General features: G+C 36.7%; 1 protein-coding gene across 11 annotated transcripts in view; it reads right to left on the reverse strand.

Annotated features, from left to right (window-relative positions):
* Positions 1-4,708: 4,708 nt before the first annotated feature.
* Positions 4,709-16,457, reverse strand: part of LOC107847281 (WD repeat-containing protein 91 homolog) — a 52,677-nt gene continuing 40,928 nt past the window's right edge. For 7 of the 11 annotated variants that reach the window (XM_047399091.1, XM_047399085.1, XM_047399089.1 and 4 more), the window contains 9 exons: positions 15,262-15,364; positions 14,904-14,998; positions 14,731-14,793; positions 11,746-11,821; positions 11,529-11,637; positions 11,154-11,266; positions 10,951-11,009; positions 5,655-5,763; positions 4,709-5,289 (listed from right to left, as the gene is read on the reverse strand). In XM_047399091.1, coding sequence (XP_047255047.1) covers positions 5,155-5,289; positions 5,655-5,763; positions 10,951-11,009; positions 11,154-11,266; positions 11,529-11,637; positions 11,746-11,821; positions 14,731-14,793; positions 14,904-14,998; positions 15,262-15,364 — 862 coding nt within the window. In that variant the 3' untranslated portion in view covers positions 4,709-5,154. Of the gene's footprint in view, positions 5,290-5,654; positions 5,764-10,950; positions 11,058-11,153; positions 11,267-11,528; positions 11,638-11,745; positions 11,822-14,730; positions 14,794-14,903; positions 14,999-15,261; positions 15,365-16,457 lie in introns of those variants that run through there. The other 4 variants (XM_047399093.1, XM_047399092.1, XR_007046918.1 and 1 more) reach the window with 3 other exon arrangements.

The following is a 16,457-nucleotide window of genomic DNA, read 5'->3' on the forward strand; positions in this document are numbered from 1 at the left end:
TTAACCCTGGACACATAATTTAATTTTTAGTAAAATTTCCCAAATTGAGCCCTTAGCGTGACGCGGCATTATCGCTCCATATCACTGGAAATTGACAATTAGGAAATTGCATGGTGGCGCGACGCGTAGCTATCGTGTTGCCTCCTTGTCTACGACCCAAAAGTTTGGCACGACGCACCAGTATCATGGAGAAACACTGGAAATTGATAATTGCCATTTGAGCTATCTCCGCGACGCGCTGAAGGCTCAGGCCAAACACTGTCTCACTAAAAAGGCTCTAACTCTTCGCCCGGGTGTCGAATTTGGGCGAATTATATATCGATGGAAAGCTTATTCAATTTCTCACGTGATAGGAAGTGAAAATTATAGAAATACCATATGTATAAGAATTAATTCTTATTTCAAAGTAAATTCTAACATTCTTAAGATGATTTTCGAGCTAAGAAAAAGCATGGGTATTACACATTCCTAATCCCATAACCCCCAATAAAATTAAGACCCCTGTTTTCCATCAGATTTCATACGGTATTCCTTCATCTATTAGCTCTATCTCTCCTCCCAAACAAATCTATCAAGAATCTAAGAAAAATGACTCAAGAACAAAGTCTAATTTTCCTCCTCTTTGATCTCAAGTTCTTAAAACATTTGGAAGTATGTAAGACTGCCTTGGTTTATGAATAAATTCACTTATAATATCTTTGAGATTCGATTAATCTGTTCGTAGTTATCTGGGGTTAAAAGGAAACCCCTAGAAAATAGGATAGTTCATTACTTAGTAAAGTGTATTCATGAGAAATTCCTCAACCTTGTTCACCTTCTGGGGATCTAACTAGTGCAGAGCTTATACAATTTCTTCTTCAAATTCTGGGGATCTAACTAGTGTAGATCTTTTACAATTTCTTCTTCGTAAGTTGGTTTTACAAATTATAATTGGTATGATTTTATTGTGATATTTTGATTAGTCTAAAGATAGGATCTCCCTGTTATGACAAGAAACTTTTCATATCCAATGAGGGGGTTAATTGACATCTTTAATTCGTGAGATTTTTCTCCACTTATGCAAATTCTTTCATTATGGGTTCATATTAAAGTTTTAGGATATAATTCCTATGGAACTCTTAACTATACTCATTTAAATTTCATGCTCTCCAATTCTAGTTATTTCAAGATAAACTATGGTTCAAGAATCTTCATAATCCTATCACTCAATTAAATTTTCAAGTAGGTTCTTTAAGATATCTATGAGTGAGCTCTATTTTTTCTGATTTGCTCTAAATTATGTCAACTATGTGAATTTTATGCTTAATCTCAAGTGTTGGAAATTCTTTGATGTATGAAATTATATAAACCTCTTGAACTTTAGAAATAATTGAACCTCCAGCTACGAACCCCTTGACCATGATTCAGATGAATCCCAAGGTTGTTAATTTGCTAAAGAATGCAACTTTTCTTGATCTTGAATATGAACTTTCGTTTACTCTCTAACAACGATATTGTGATTTGTTTACCTTTGATTTAACTTGATGACTTGAGCATCTTAATTACTTGACATGAAAATATCCTCAATAAGAATGTTTCAAGTCACTTCATAATTACCTCAAAAGTTATGGGAGTCATATTCATGAACTATAACATAACAAATTATGGCATTACCTCTCATGCCTCTCCAATAATGATAATAACTCATGAGTTATGATCATAGTATGATTAACTCTCAAGATGAGCCCTCACGTGGCATTCCATGACTATGACCTTAAAAAGGTGAAACTATGAATATGAGCCTAACAAGAGTAACATTTTGATAAAGAGCTATTAAGATAGACATGTAACATGATGAGCTTAAGGGAGTTAATTGGTGGGCTGAGAAGGCATAGATTTAAATGAAAAATACTTGAAATAACGTTTTTCGAAGGATAGCAATTATTCCAAATGTCGGATGACCTTTTTCACGAGTACCGAAAAGGGCTACTTATGAATTCTTGCTAGCAAATCATGACATCCCATCTCCTTTGCCCGATAAGGTATAGAATAAGTTAGTTGTGGCTGTGATCAGACTTCATATGCCTACACGGTGGTTTATGTCACTTCATCACTTTCTCCGACAAATGACTAAAAGGATTAATTCAATATACATTACAAATTTTTATTTCAGCTTACGCTCTTGTCCCTTTTCAACTTTTTATATGTTGAGTTGTACTTATCACCTTTGTATTTCCATGCTTTATTGTTATGTGGTTTTACACGTCAATACATTTTTTATATTGACAATTGTAACGCTACATCATTTCCTAGTATAGGTTCCAAACACTCAAACTCGTGACCTGAAGCACCGTTAGGATTATAAACTTCAGATATCGATAGATATGGTGATTGTCTTTGTTCCTCTCAGTATTAGGGTATATCTGGGCCTTATTCTCATAGTTATTGTTACTAGTTATTGTTACTGATGACCTCCAAGCAACAACCCCTTTTGGATGATGGTACGGTTGTTTTCAAGATATAGTAACCCAACTAAGGTTGGGGTCGAATCCTAAAGGAGGATGTGATTTGCAGTTATCAACAGTTGTAGTCTATAGGCAGTACAAGAAAGTAAATGGGGGGATTTGTTTGTAGTAATCTCGAGAAAGTAACAATATTAACTCTGATTGAAATCAGTTATGGGTGAACACTAGGATTGTGTTCCCCCTAGCATCTCAGCTCTGTAGGTTTATGTGTGTTGTTGAACCAACTCAATACCTTGCATGCAGAACCGATAAGTTATGTACCTCCTACAGTCTTTTGGATGAGCAGGAGGATTTCACCCTTTACCTGTTGAGTCTCAGAGTATCGCATTACTAACCTTTACCCTAGTCCTAGTTAAGTATCACCTTTTGAGTCTCAAGCTATTAGATGAAGGCTAATAATCATTTCCATATACGATTGTGCTGCAACGGATCGACTATTAACTTCCCAAATTACGGTTGTCTTTATCTTTTCCTAGCTACTACCCTTTGTTAGAGCAAGTAGCAATATCTAGGAGGGATCCTAACGTTTACAACCCGCTAAGACAACTATTATAATGAAGATAAAGCAATGCATGCCCTAGGTATTAGTTTCCTATCAATAATCGCACTTCCCCTACTTTGTCAATTTGTCAGGGTTTCCACAACCTTAGCTATGGGTTTTAGCTGCTCATGATTATGAAGAAATCAATAACATTCATGTTGGAAAGTAAAGATGAAATCACAATGATAAGATGAAAGAAAACCCACAACCGTAAACTGAATAATCAATCAAAGTCAATGCAATGGAATCCCAAGATTAAAGACAGATCTTGAAATCAAAATATGTTTCTAAGTGTTAAAAGTGTCATCTTTCTATCTCTCATATATATCTAATTAAAAGTACATAAAAGGTATTTATAGTACAAGACAAGACCCTAAAAACTAGGCACGAACAAAATAGGAGAAAATCGGGTCGGTGGCCACCTACTTCCTACATCTGCAGCGCAGGTACTACCTGCAGCCCAGGCACAGGTACTACCTGCAGCCCAGGCACAGGTACTACCTGCAGCCCAGGCACAGGGCGCAAGTAGCAGGAGCAAAAATCCTACAATGTTCAGCTCTTGAGATTTGGACTTTCTAGCACCTACTTTATGTACATGCGATCCATAAGTCCTACTTGTAGCCATATGTTAACTTGGTAAGTATCGGGAGTCAATTTTTCAGCTCTTCTTCGACTCTGAACATACATTAATCACCATCAAGCTAGAAAACATCCCAATCATCCATAATCGCTCCAAAAGTAACCAAAAACGTCTTTTTTCACCATTTTCATGAACTTATTCAAAACATGATTTCCTACAATACATACTCAAAACGAATCAAATGTAACAAAAAGGCCTCACAAACTTGCATATTTTCTTCGTTTTAAACGTCAAAAGTGCTATATTTCCATAGCACAACAGTTACTCACTAGAGGCTTCATAGACTAGTTTTAATTATCAACATATTATACAAATTTTCAATCTTTATTTATCATGACTAGCAATATTATTGGATATGATGTGGTATTCATAAACTTTGGTGAAAATTTCTATCCCTCATGAAATACTAGCTCAATTTTAAACCATTTCCACTTTATTCATTTATGTTAGAAGTATGCTCATATGATATGCCAAAACATTCGTACAAGCAATAATATTGGGTATGTACCACAACTAGGACCTCAACTCTAGTCGTGACAGGATCTGCATTTAAGCAAAAAAGGTGAAAAGGAAAATCTGAGTACGAATATACTGTGTGTACATCATCAATCATCCTCCAAATAGTGAGATGAGACTTCAGATACTAGAAAGAAAAGGTTTGAATTCATAATATCTTTATCATATGCATAATGTATAATGTAGTAAATGGCATAACCATGGAAACTAGCACGTGACATACGATAACATACAAAAAAAACATTAACATCTTACACGAACCAATGCAAGTTCGTTCACTCTGATCTAGGGTATCTCACATCTACACGAATACATGACATGAGAAATGATCAATCGACACACAATATTTGAAAGTCTAGAGTCAAGCATATCTCTTTAATAGTTTTGTTCTACACTAAAGTCATCGACTAAATATATATTTATGATTGTTATATTCTTCTCTGGGATGGACAACTACGCGACCAATGAATTTGAATATGTGAGCTCCAGTATAACCATGAAAGAATATGCAAATCTAACAAGTATCATATCATATAATAATTAAAGCATATAGAGATTTCAAAATATACAAAAAACTCAATAGGACTACACTTTTACGAATATTGGATTTCCACTTTGTACAATCTACACCAAATTCAATTATGACGCCTAAAGACCTTTGGCGGCATGGTAAGGTTCCCAAAGAGTCCATGAAGCAGGACCTCTCTTCTTCTTTGTCCTTTTTCTTCCCATAATATTTCCGCAAGCCTCAGTTACACCGAGTTACCACCTTCATATTGTACTCACTGCTTCTGATGATCCCTTCAACTAATGGTTGTAATCAAACTTAACAAATGGACAGCTAGCTTTCAAGATCCACCCAGACACTGGATAACCGATTAAATATTACATTTTCAATTCAACTCCCTTAAATCAGACTATCCAAATCAACACACCAGAGAAAGCAGAAGTTGTCACGCCATAGATGTAACCCGAACGGAGTGATCTGCAGATCCAGTCAAGAAGATAGGTGATGTCGGATGCCAGTCTACTGTTGTTATAGATGCACTATGAGGAAGAGTTCTCATCCCATATGCATGACCTCGTACCTGATACAATTAAGAATCATTTATAATCAATAAACCTTTAAACTTAGGTAAACCAGCAAGGCAAGAAATAACAGTGACTGGAAATGAACGGGGCTATTGAAAGGACCAATGAAACATCTTGTCAGACTGCCCCTAGGCCTTTGTGACATCATATGTCCACTGCTAGTCCCAACAGTACCTGACAATGCTTATAACAACTACTAAAACAGAGATCCAATTAGTTTTCTGTTGGGACAACTTTCTGTGACCCCCAAAAATGATTGTTCCATTTCCAGTTAAGGGGCCAACCTAGAGCTTATAGTTAGGCCCCGAGACCATAAAAGCAAAGAAACCTAAACAGATCATTCTGCGTGAAACTAGTTTACCTGGTATATAGGCGCCCTCAGGGAGTTGGATGTTACCAGAAGTTTTCGTCCATCAGCATCGAGAGCCATTTCCTGCTTATAGTGTGACAAACTCTGAAGGTTACAGAATCTGCAACATGGGAGAATAGATATTGATTTATTATATTGGTTTAGTGATCAATATAAAGTAAAAATATTGTATGGATCACTTCTTTCTATTTCTCAAGATAACAATTAATTTTCCTCCAAATAATTGAAGTAAAAATACTGGGTTTTTTTGTTTTCATTTTCTAGATAGGAATAGGCGGGGTGGAGGTAGACCGAAGAAGTATTGGAGGTAGGTGATTAGACAAGATATGGAGCAATTACAACTTACCGAGGATATGACCCTAGTAGATAGAAGGGTGTGGACGACGCGAATTAGGGTAGAAGGTTAGAAGGAAGGAGTGTGTTCTTACAAGTAGGGAGGAGTGTTTTGTAAAATTATCTGTATTCATAGGCGATTGTAGAATTACTATGTGCTAGTTTTGTTTATGTTATTATCTGTCAGTTTTTACTACGTATTGTTTATTGTGTTTATATAGCATGTCTTTTTCTAGACTATTTTTACTGTGAACTCGGGATCTATTTGAAACAACCTCTAAGGTAGTGGTATGAACAGTGTACACTCTACCCTTCCCAACCCCCACTTTGTGGGAATATACGAGTATATTCTTGTGTTGTTGTTGTATTTTCTAAGAAAGATAGTAAAGTTTTGCTAAGAAAGTACACAAAGCTATAAAATATGGAGGGTATTTATGTAAACAACAATTTTTTAAGAAAATATAACAATGCATGTCGTTTTCAATACATCAAACCAAATATTGCATAAGCAATAATCCTGACATTATTAGTCCCGGCACTACTAATCCCAGCACTACTAATACACCAATGCAGTACTATCTCATGCTCTCTACCAAATGACCCTTAAAGGTGGTAGCTTGAAACTCATGAGATACTCTATGATAACAGATGATTTAGCTGCTTCGACAACAGTAAACCAATACTGGCAATGACTAGTGCATGATTTGTATTTTCTTTTTTTATAGTTGGGATTGACTAATAAAGAAGTATTTACACCATTCTTAAATTGTTTAACGGGTAATAAGACTCCTGCAAAGTTTAAGTTTGCCTATGGAAAAAAGTGTTATAGTTGAAAGGTGTAATTATATGTTATCTCAAGACATTTATACAAATTGCTTAGCTTATATGCTATATATCGTGGCATTTCTCTTTCACAGTTGAGTTTAAAGAATGTTCTATATCTTGCATGAAAAACTAAAGCATGCATACTAGTTGCACTAATTAGGACGCATGCCACAATGTGTTATTTCTATACGTATTGAGATTTATAGCATGACTTCATTTATATCATTTGTTATTATTATATTGCACTGTTTGTCTTATGTGCATGTGTTTGATGAGCTGAGATGGTGTTAGCATTATCTAGACTGTGGGCAGTATCCTCATACGCACAGTCCGGTTGCTACCGGAGTAGTCTGCCGCTTAACACACTGATGGTCTGGCATGGTATGTGGTATGGACTACAGACAGCCTACTAAGATTTGTAGTTCAACACAAGTAAGGGTGTGCAATATGGGCGTTCTCTTACTATGCATAGTGACACCATAAAACAGAGACTATGAGATGTTACATATATTAAAAAAAGGGCAGCCCACTGCACTAAAGCTACCTCTATGCGCGGTGTCCGGGGAAGAGCCCCACCACAAGGTGTATCGTACGCAGCCTTACCTTGCATTTCTTCCAGAGGTTGTTTCCAAGGCTTAAACCTGTGACCTCCTGGTCACATGGCAGTAACTTTACCAGTTACTCCAAGGCTCCCATTCTAGATGTTACATGCATACTAGTTGCTATTTCATTTATACTTGCATTAATATGATGTGTTATACTTGTTCATAACATGCATATACTTTCAAAGACTTTTGTTGTGGATGCGTATTACTTAAGTATTTAATTATTATTTTAAATAGTTCTATTTATTATTTATTATATTCTAAGTAGCTTTATTTATCATTCTAGAATAGGGTTTTATGTTTCCTACTTTCATTAGGATTAGACTTTTTATATTAGGGTTATATTTTTCCTACTTTCATAAAGATTAGACTATTGATGTAATACTTCTATTTAAAGGGGTTTTTGGAGAATAAATTGATGTGTCATATTTCAGCAAAAAGCAAGAGATTGGAGTTCTCTCTTCCATTGAACTCTAACGTTTCAGTCTCCTTTAAACGAGCTGAAGAGATTGGAGTTCTCTCTTCCATTGAATTCTAAGGTTTCAGCCTCTCTTTAACGAGCTGAATTTATATATCGCCCTGTGAATCTATCCTTTGCCCTAGAAATCCTAACAATTTGGTATCAAAGCCTAACACAATGGGCGCCGAGATCAATTTCGGATTCCAGAAAAAGCGTGCAATTACAGAAACCCTGATGGACTCTAAAATTGCAACAATGGAACAATGCTTATGCGAAAGAATTGTCCAAGTCATCCAAGAACAATTGTCTAGCTTGGGAATTAGCTCCACAAAGCCAACAACCCACAGACTAGGGTCGAGTAGCGCACCAACAACTGCCATATCAACAATTTCTGCTACTAAAGACAATACACCACCTATTCAACTAGCCGATTAAAATCACCCAACAAGTGGTAATTCCAATTCAACAGTACCAAGGTATGTAAAGATGGATTTTCTTACGTATGACAAGACCAAAAACCCATTAATTTGGGCATATTGTTAGGAACAATTTTTTGAAAATCAACATACAACAAAAGCGGAAAAGGTTGGAGTGGCTTTGTTTCACATGTTCAGAGGAGCGGAATTATGGTATTATCAACTTAAATGAGCAAAGGGTCCAATGCGTTGGGAAAATTTTGGCAAAAATTGTTTCTAAGAGTTAGTCACGCTTCGGCAAACTAATAGAGTTGAAATTTATCAATGTCAACTTAAAAAAAAGTAGGCGAGGGTTGGAATTGGATAATGAAGTTGATACTATTCAAGATTTTTTGGATGACTGTCCTAAAATTTGAGCTTGAGGACAAGCTCTTTAAACGTGAGGGGAGTAATGTTGTGGATGCGTATTAATTAAGTACTTAATTATTATTTTAAATAGTTCTATTTATTATTTATTTATATTCTAGGTAGCTTTATTTATTATTCTAGAACAGGGTTTTATGTTTCCTACTTGCATTAGGATTAGACTTTTTATATTAGGGTTTTATTTTTCTTACTTTCATAATAAGGATTAGACTATTGATGTGATATTCCTATTTAAGGAGGGTTTTGGAGAATAAATTGATAAGTCGTATTTCAGCAAAAAGCAAAAGATTAGAGTTCTCTCTTCCATTGAACTCTAAGGTTTCAGTCTCCCTTAAACGAGCTGAAGAGATCGGAGTTCTCTCTTTCATTGAATTCTAAGGTTTCAACCTCCCTTTAACGAGCTGAATTTATATATCGCCCTGTGAATCAATCCTTCCATAAAGATCCATAACAACTTTCTCCATGGGGTATGACGGGGAGTGCAGGTCAGTGATCTTGATGGGCTTTGGCTCACCCTCTTGTCAGATCCTTCGCCTAGTGTAGTTGTTGTCCTCGTTTTGATCTTGTTTTAAGTAGTTTTGAAGCTTTGGCTGAGGTGAACCAACCACATATATTATGGTCGCACTTCAAGCTATTTATATTATGTTTCTTTTCGGGTTACACCCCAAACGGTGTACTTCAAAGTATGTAGCTGCTCCTTGACTTAATGTTGCAGTGGGATAGGCCCTCCTTGGAATTATTAGGTATATTTTTCTTCCACTATTACCTATGATACTTGGAGACTTATCTATATAGCTTATACCATCATTTTGGATATAAGTTTCTTGTTATCAAATGCTTGGGGTTCGTTCGCCTGGCGGGTGGTGGTCGCTCTTTAGGTGCCTTTCATGGCTCATGAACTTGTATCGTCACAAATACCATATTTAAATTCTTTTTAATAAGAGAAAATGGTCTATTACCCCCTAACCTTTAGTCGAAATCCCAACTAAACACTTAACCTTTAAAAGTGACCTATTACCCCCCCTAAACTTATTTTTACCGAATATATTACCCCCCAGTTGCTGACCTGTCACTGGGCGTGACTACACTCGCCCATGGGCACGTCAGTTGACCCCATTTCACTTTAAATTCTTTATTTTCTGATTGTCACGTCATTATTTTTAATAATATAATAAATATTTTAATTATTACTTTTTCTTAATGAATTTTAATTGTCACGTCATGTCTTCTTCTCTTTTTTAAAACAAAAATTCAAGAACTCATTAATGGAGTTCCTCATCTTCTTCATTAATGGATTTCTCCGAAACCAAGAAATTCTTTTTGCTCCGAAACCGAAACCAAGAAACACTTAAACTAAGGAAACAATAAGATTTCTCCGATTAATGAATTCTTGAATGAAGAAGTTGGGGAACTTCGATTCAAAAAACTTGAAAAAATTCAACAACTTCGATTTCCTCTCATTTTGCTCAAGATCGCCATTAATGGCGAGCTCAAAGCTTCGAATTTCCACAATGCCATATATAATTTCCAACATAACCCACGTATAATTTTCAACCCATTTTTTTCGATTTTCTCTATTTTTGCTCAAGATCCGCCATTAATGGCGAGCTCAAAGCTTTGAATTTCCACAATGGGGAAGAATTTGCCATTAATGGCGATCTTGAGCAAAAAGAGATGAAATTGGGTTCAAGAACTTCATTAAAACGCCATTCTAGAACTTCATTAATCCGCCATTTTTTTCCCAAGAATTCTATATTAGACCCAAGATGAAATTGGTTGAAGAAGAAAATGGAGCAAAATGAAAAATGGGGAAGAAAAAAGAAAATAATAAAGTTAAATAATTAATTTTTTTAGAGTAAAAAAAAAAAATGGCGTGGCAATGACGTGGCAGCGCGTGCATTACACCACATTCCAAATGACTGGTTGTCAGTTTTCGAGGGTAATAATTCCACTTTAAAATAGTTTAGGGGATAATCATTCTACTTTAAAATAGTTCAGGGGGTAATAGGTCACCTTTAAAGGTTGAGTGTGTAGTTGGGATTTGGGGTAAAGGTTGGGGGGGCTTTTGACCATTTTCTCTTTTAATAATGATAAATGATTTATTTTTGGTTAATAACATGTCAGATGCACAAGGATGAGACTAGGGCTAGAATAATCTTTCCCGTTGATTGAATTTTCACACAAGAACGAAATACCAAAACTAAAGGATTAAACCCATGTACCTGCCACAATCTGTTGACCAAAGTACTTCGCCTTGATTCTGCAAACTCCACTCAAATATCTGCTCACATGCTACTGAGTTAGATTCTTCACAATTCAGCTAATAAAGCCAAGCTTCCATCAAGGTAACAACCTTACATATGGAGAAGCACTCAAATGCATGAAAGAAAAATAAAGTGAATTTGGTGACTGCGAAATAACTTGCCTTTCCATCTATACCCAAAGTGAATATGCTCGTCTCATCAGAACCAAATAAAACAGAACTAATTGCAGAATCATGTGCTGGCCATCCAGTAATTTGCAAGCCAGCAGACATATCTATCACCTGTTAAGGTTCTGCTGACTATGCACGCCAGCAAAGGTTTGAAAGCATCTCAGCTAACAGCAGACATCGAGTCTCAAACACCATTACTCACAGCCATAGAAAGAGATAGAGATAGAGATAGAGATAGAGATAGGTGGAGGTGGAGGTGGAGGTGGAGACACAGAGGGAGATAGAGAGAGACACAGAATATGGGAATAATGCAAGGTATATGAGAGGATGGCTACACACTACGTTCACTAGTTCAGACAAGGATACCAAACATGTGTATCATTCCATCAGTAGCTGCAGCTGCTAAAAGTTTTCCATTGTGATTGAAGCATACTGAAGTGACTGGAGGTGGATCCTCACCAAGAGGAAGGACTGTCTTCAATAAAGTTGAAGAGAGTTAGGTTGAGAATCCACAAAAGAAAGGAAAAGTAGTGTTGTAAATTCAGCAATTGGATACAACCGGGACCTAAAATATTTAACATACCATAGCTTTCCACGTCCTCATGTTCCAGACAGTTAAAGAAGCATAGCCCAATTCACCAATGTCTCTCGAACCAGGCCTACAAAACTGCCATTTAGGATTGTCTTCGAGGAAAACAAGAACTACCATATGCATCTTAATTAAGCATATCAAAACTCTAACAAAACAGCAACATAACCAGTATAGTCCCATAAGTGGGGTCTAGGACCTTATCCCCACCTTTGTGGGGTAGAGAGGTTGTTTTAGATAGATCCTAGACTCAAGAAAATCGTTTTACAAAACAGGCATGAATGAGTTGCAAGAGTAAGAAGTTATGATGAGAAAAGAATAAAGGAAAGTACTTATGGTAAAAACAGCAAAGATAACCAAAGTAAGAAAAACCCCTGTATAAATGAAATTGAAGAATCAGATAATGCTAGCATAATAATATAACGGAAAAGGCACAAGTATACACCTGAACTATGGTAAATGGTACATATATGCCCCTCGTTATACTTTGGGTACATTTATACCCTTCCCATTAATGTTTAGGGATGTATATACCCCTGGACTTAACGGAGGGACACGTGCCCAGCTCCTAGCGGCTGACCCATTTTTTTAATTATATTTAACCTAAATATATTAAATTACCCAAATCAATCCCTATCCGAACCGCACCTGACCCGCTCCATGGAATATTCAGGAGAAATCCACAAAATTAACGCTATCTCTCACTCTCTCACTTCTCACTCTCTCTCTCTAATCTGAGGTTAGCATATGATGGTCGAAACTTGAAAGAGTGCTTACACTGCTGGGCTGCTCCCATTTGCCTCCAAGGAATTTGTTGTCAAGCTTATTGATGATGGTGGTGGAGAAAGGTAAGTTTGCCTGTAGTTGCTAAGAACTACAATTTGTCTCGCTTGAACTGTAGATTAATTCTTTTTTGATGATTTACCTCAGTCTTGTTTTTATTTATTTATTTATTTATATTGTTTCTTTTATGGACTTAGTTGCGCTGTTTTTTCTTTCCAGGAGGGAAAGGGAGTTTAAGGTCTCCATTAAGTTTGCTGCCAAAGCTGATATTCACCATTTGAAAGAGTTCTTGCAAAGTAGGCAATCTGATGCCCCACAAGAAACTATTCAGGCTTTGGATGTGGAGCGGTCAAACCCACATGCTAATGCGTTAGGATTTTTTTTTAAAGATTAGAGAAAGAGAGAGTGAGAAGTGAGAGAGTGGGAGAGTGAGAGTTATGCGTTAATTCTGTGGGTTTGTTCTGAATATTCCATGGAGCGGGTCGGGTATGGGTCGGATGGGATTGATTTGGGTAATTTAATATATTTAGATTAAATATAATTTTAAAAAATGGGTCAACCGCTAGGATTTGGACACGTGTCCTTCCGTTAAGTCGAGGGGTATATACATCTCTAAATATTGACGAGAAGGGTATAAATGTACCCAAAGTATAACGAGGGGCATATATGTACTATTTACTATAGTTCAGGGGTATATTTGTACCTTTTCAAATAATATAATAATATCGGTAAGGGAACAAACAAGAGCTCCAACTGAAAAACCTGCTCTACCACTGGGATGGGAGAAAATGCTCAACTACCTATTAACCGTCTACCGTAATCTTCGACCTCTATTTATGAAAAGAGTACTCCCTCCGTTTCAAAAAGAATGACCTATTTTGACTTGGCAAGGAGTTTAAGAAAATAAAGAAGACTTGAATTTTGTGGCCTTAAATTAAAGTTACGTCAAATGTACCAAACTGCCCTTTAATCTTGTGGTCTCAAACATGCCACGTGGAAATTTGAAATTAAAGTGTTGCCAAACAAGGAAAGGGGTTATTATTTTTTAAACGGACTAGAAAAGAAAGTTGGTCATTGTCATTCTTTCACGTATTTATCAAGAAAATGTCATGTTTTTATGTTCATGAAGAGTTGCTCTGCTAGGTCAGGGTAAGACACCGAGTGCCGGTTCAACCCACCAAGGTTTGGGGCACGACAAAGCTTGGTCAAACAGCCTATAAGAGTAATACAATGAAAGAAAAGCATGCAGATAAGAGATACAAACTAATTGGATTAAGGCTTAATTGGTCTATAACTTAATTTCTTATTTCTTATAGCTTAAGGCTCTTAGTTCCCCTATCATGTATTGCTCTGAGTTCTATTTTACTATTTCTGATTCTTTACTTCTGTTAAGCCACCCATCCTGCTTCACATTTCAATACGACTATTTTTTTTATTTATTTATTTATCTTGAGCCGGGGGTCTATCGGAAACAGCCTCTCTACTTCTTCGGGGTAGCGGTATGGACTGCGTACATTTTACCCTCCCCAGACCCCACTGTGTGGGAATACACTGGGCTTGTTGTTGTTGTTGTTGTTGGTCTATAACTTAAATTGAGAATAGTGTTTGTCAGGAATTTTTAAAATCTTGCTAGAACTTGTATATTAATGTAGGAATAAATGTGAGATTTGAAGAACCTCTTTATTTGTTCTAAAAGATGAACCATTTACTTGTACTGGAATTAGATGGACCCAAATAAAGAAGAATAGATACCGAAAACTGCAAGACTAGTCATTAAAAGGGCAGCCCGGTGCACTAAAGCTACCGCTATGCGCAGTGTCCGGGGAAGGGGCCCACCACAAGGGTGTACTGTACGCAGCCTTACCTTGTATTAATGCCAGAGGCTGTTTCCAAAGTTTGAACCTATGACCTCCTGATCACATGGCAGCAACTTTACCAGTTACTACAAGGCTTCCCTTTTGCAGGACTAGTCATTAATATAAGAATTTTCATTTGACAACTAAATACCTAAAATTGCTTAAAGCGGAGGACTTGAAACAAAAATTCTTAAGCTACAACTTTTCATAACGGTACATCAAAGTAATAACATTCTTAAGCTATAACTTCTACATAACAAGACACAAAATAATAGATAGAAAACTTTAGATCAAAAAAGTACATGCAAAAAGTACAAGAAAAGGTAGAAGCACAAGTTACCATCTCGATGCAGCAGCAGACACAAAAATCGGCTCCACAGGACTGCATTTTAAATCCAACACGCTACATCCGGGAGAACATGAAATAGGAAGGACAAAAGAACAAGTAAGACAGTGTCCAAGTATTTCATTTTTCCACAAAGAAGAGAGTAAACCCATGTGTGTGAGAGGAACCTTGGGAATGCTTCTGTGCAGCTAAGATCACAGACAACACGCTTAGCATCAACGTTCCATGCTTTGATTCCTCCATCAGTTGTGCCTATGAGAAGCTTATCTCAAGATGAACATTAGTTTCAGAAGTTTTAGAATTCAATCCAATATTGAAGCTTGCAACCTATGTTGCTCGGACTCTTCAAAATGTCAATGGGTGTGGTGTGTTGGATTCTCCAAAAGTAGTGCATTTTTGGAGAATCCGACGCGGTGCGGCAACGGAAGTGAAGAGTACACGCAACTTAGCTTGCAACTATACTTATTAACATGAAAAAGAAACAAGCCTAATAATGTATGTCTACTATATTGACAATGTATATACCAGACGATCAGATTTGCAATCCCACTCAAGTGACATGATCTCTGCCCCACAATAGATGGTTGCGTTTCTTGATACTGGTGCTGATGAGTCATATGTCCATATCCTTCATCAGATTACATTAATATCAATACAAGATAAGGATCACATAATTTGTTGGTGAGTCAAAAAGTTCCAATGTTAGTACACCAAGATGGTGTCATGGAGTGTGGCTATGTATCAAACCCCACAAAACCCAATCTATATCTATATCATATCCTTTTACTCAACATCAACATACCCAGTGTAATTCCAAAAATTATGGTTTGAGGAGGGTAAAGTATACACAAACCTTACCCTACCTTGTTTTTGATAGACCCACAGGTCAAGGGAAAGAATAGTCCAAAGTACAAAGAAAAAAATAGTGGAAATAAAGTTCTAAATACTATAGAAAATCTGACAAATCATCCTGACCAGTAGTAGTCATAACAAGATAATACGATAATCGAAGTACAAAAAACAACGAATAGCAACCAAACTCACAAGACAAGAAACTAACAGTACGCCTAATAGTACAAAGGATAAGCGAAACAACGCTTAACTATCAAGCTAACCTTCTACCCTAATTTTCTTCTCCATTAACCACCCATCAAAGGTCATGTCCTCGGTAAGGTGAAGTTGCATCATGTCCTATCTAATCACCTATCCTCAAAACTTCTTCGACCTACTTCTCCACCTCTTAAAGCCATCCATATCCAACCTCTCACACCTCCACACTAGGGCATTCATGCCTTTCATCTACACCTGTTCGAACCATTTCATCCTCATTCCCCGTATCTTATCCTCTATCGAGGCAACTCCTACCTTGTCTCGAACATCTTCATCCTAATCTTATCACTCCTAGTATGCCCCCACATCCATCTCAGCATCCTCATCTCTGCAACTTTCATCTTCTGAACATGGGAGTTCTAGACTGGCCAACACTCCATAAAACATAACCGATTTAACTAATGCTCCGTAAAACTTGCTTTTAAGTTTTTGGTGGCACCTTCTTATCACACAGGACTCTTGATGTAAACCTCTATTTCATCTACCCGGACCACTATGATGTGTGACATCATCATAACTCTCCCTATTTCCTTGAATAATTGACCCAATATACTTGAAACTTACTTTCCTTTGAATGACATGTGTATCAAGTCTTACTTTCACCCCAACCA

Source organism: Capsicum annuum, chromosome 11 (assembly GCF_002878395.1).
Source record: "Capsicum annuum cultivar UCD-10X-F1 chromosome 11, UCD10Xv1.1, whole genome shotgun sequence".
NCBI classification, from domain to species: Eukaryota; Viridiplantae; Streptophyta; class Magnoliopsida; order Solanales; family Solanaceae; genus Capsicum; species Capsicum annuum.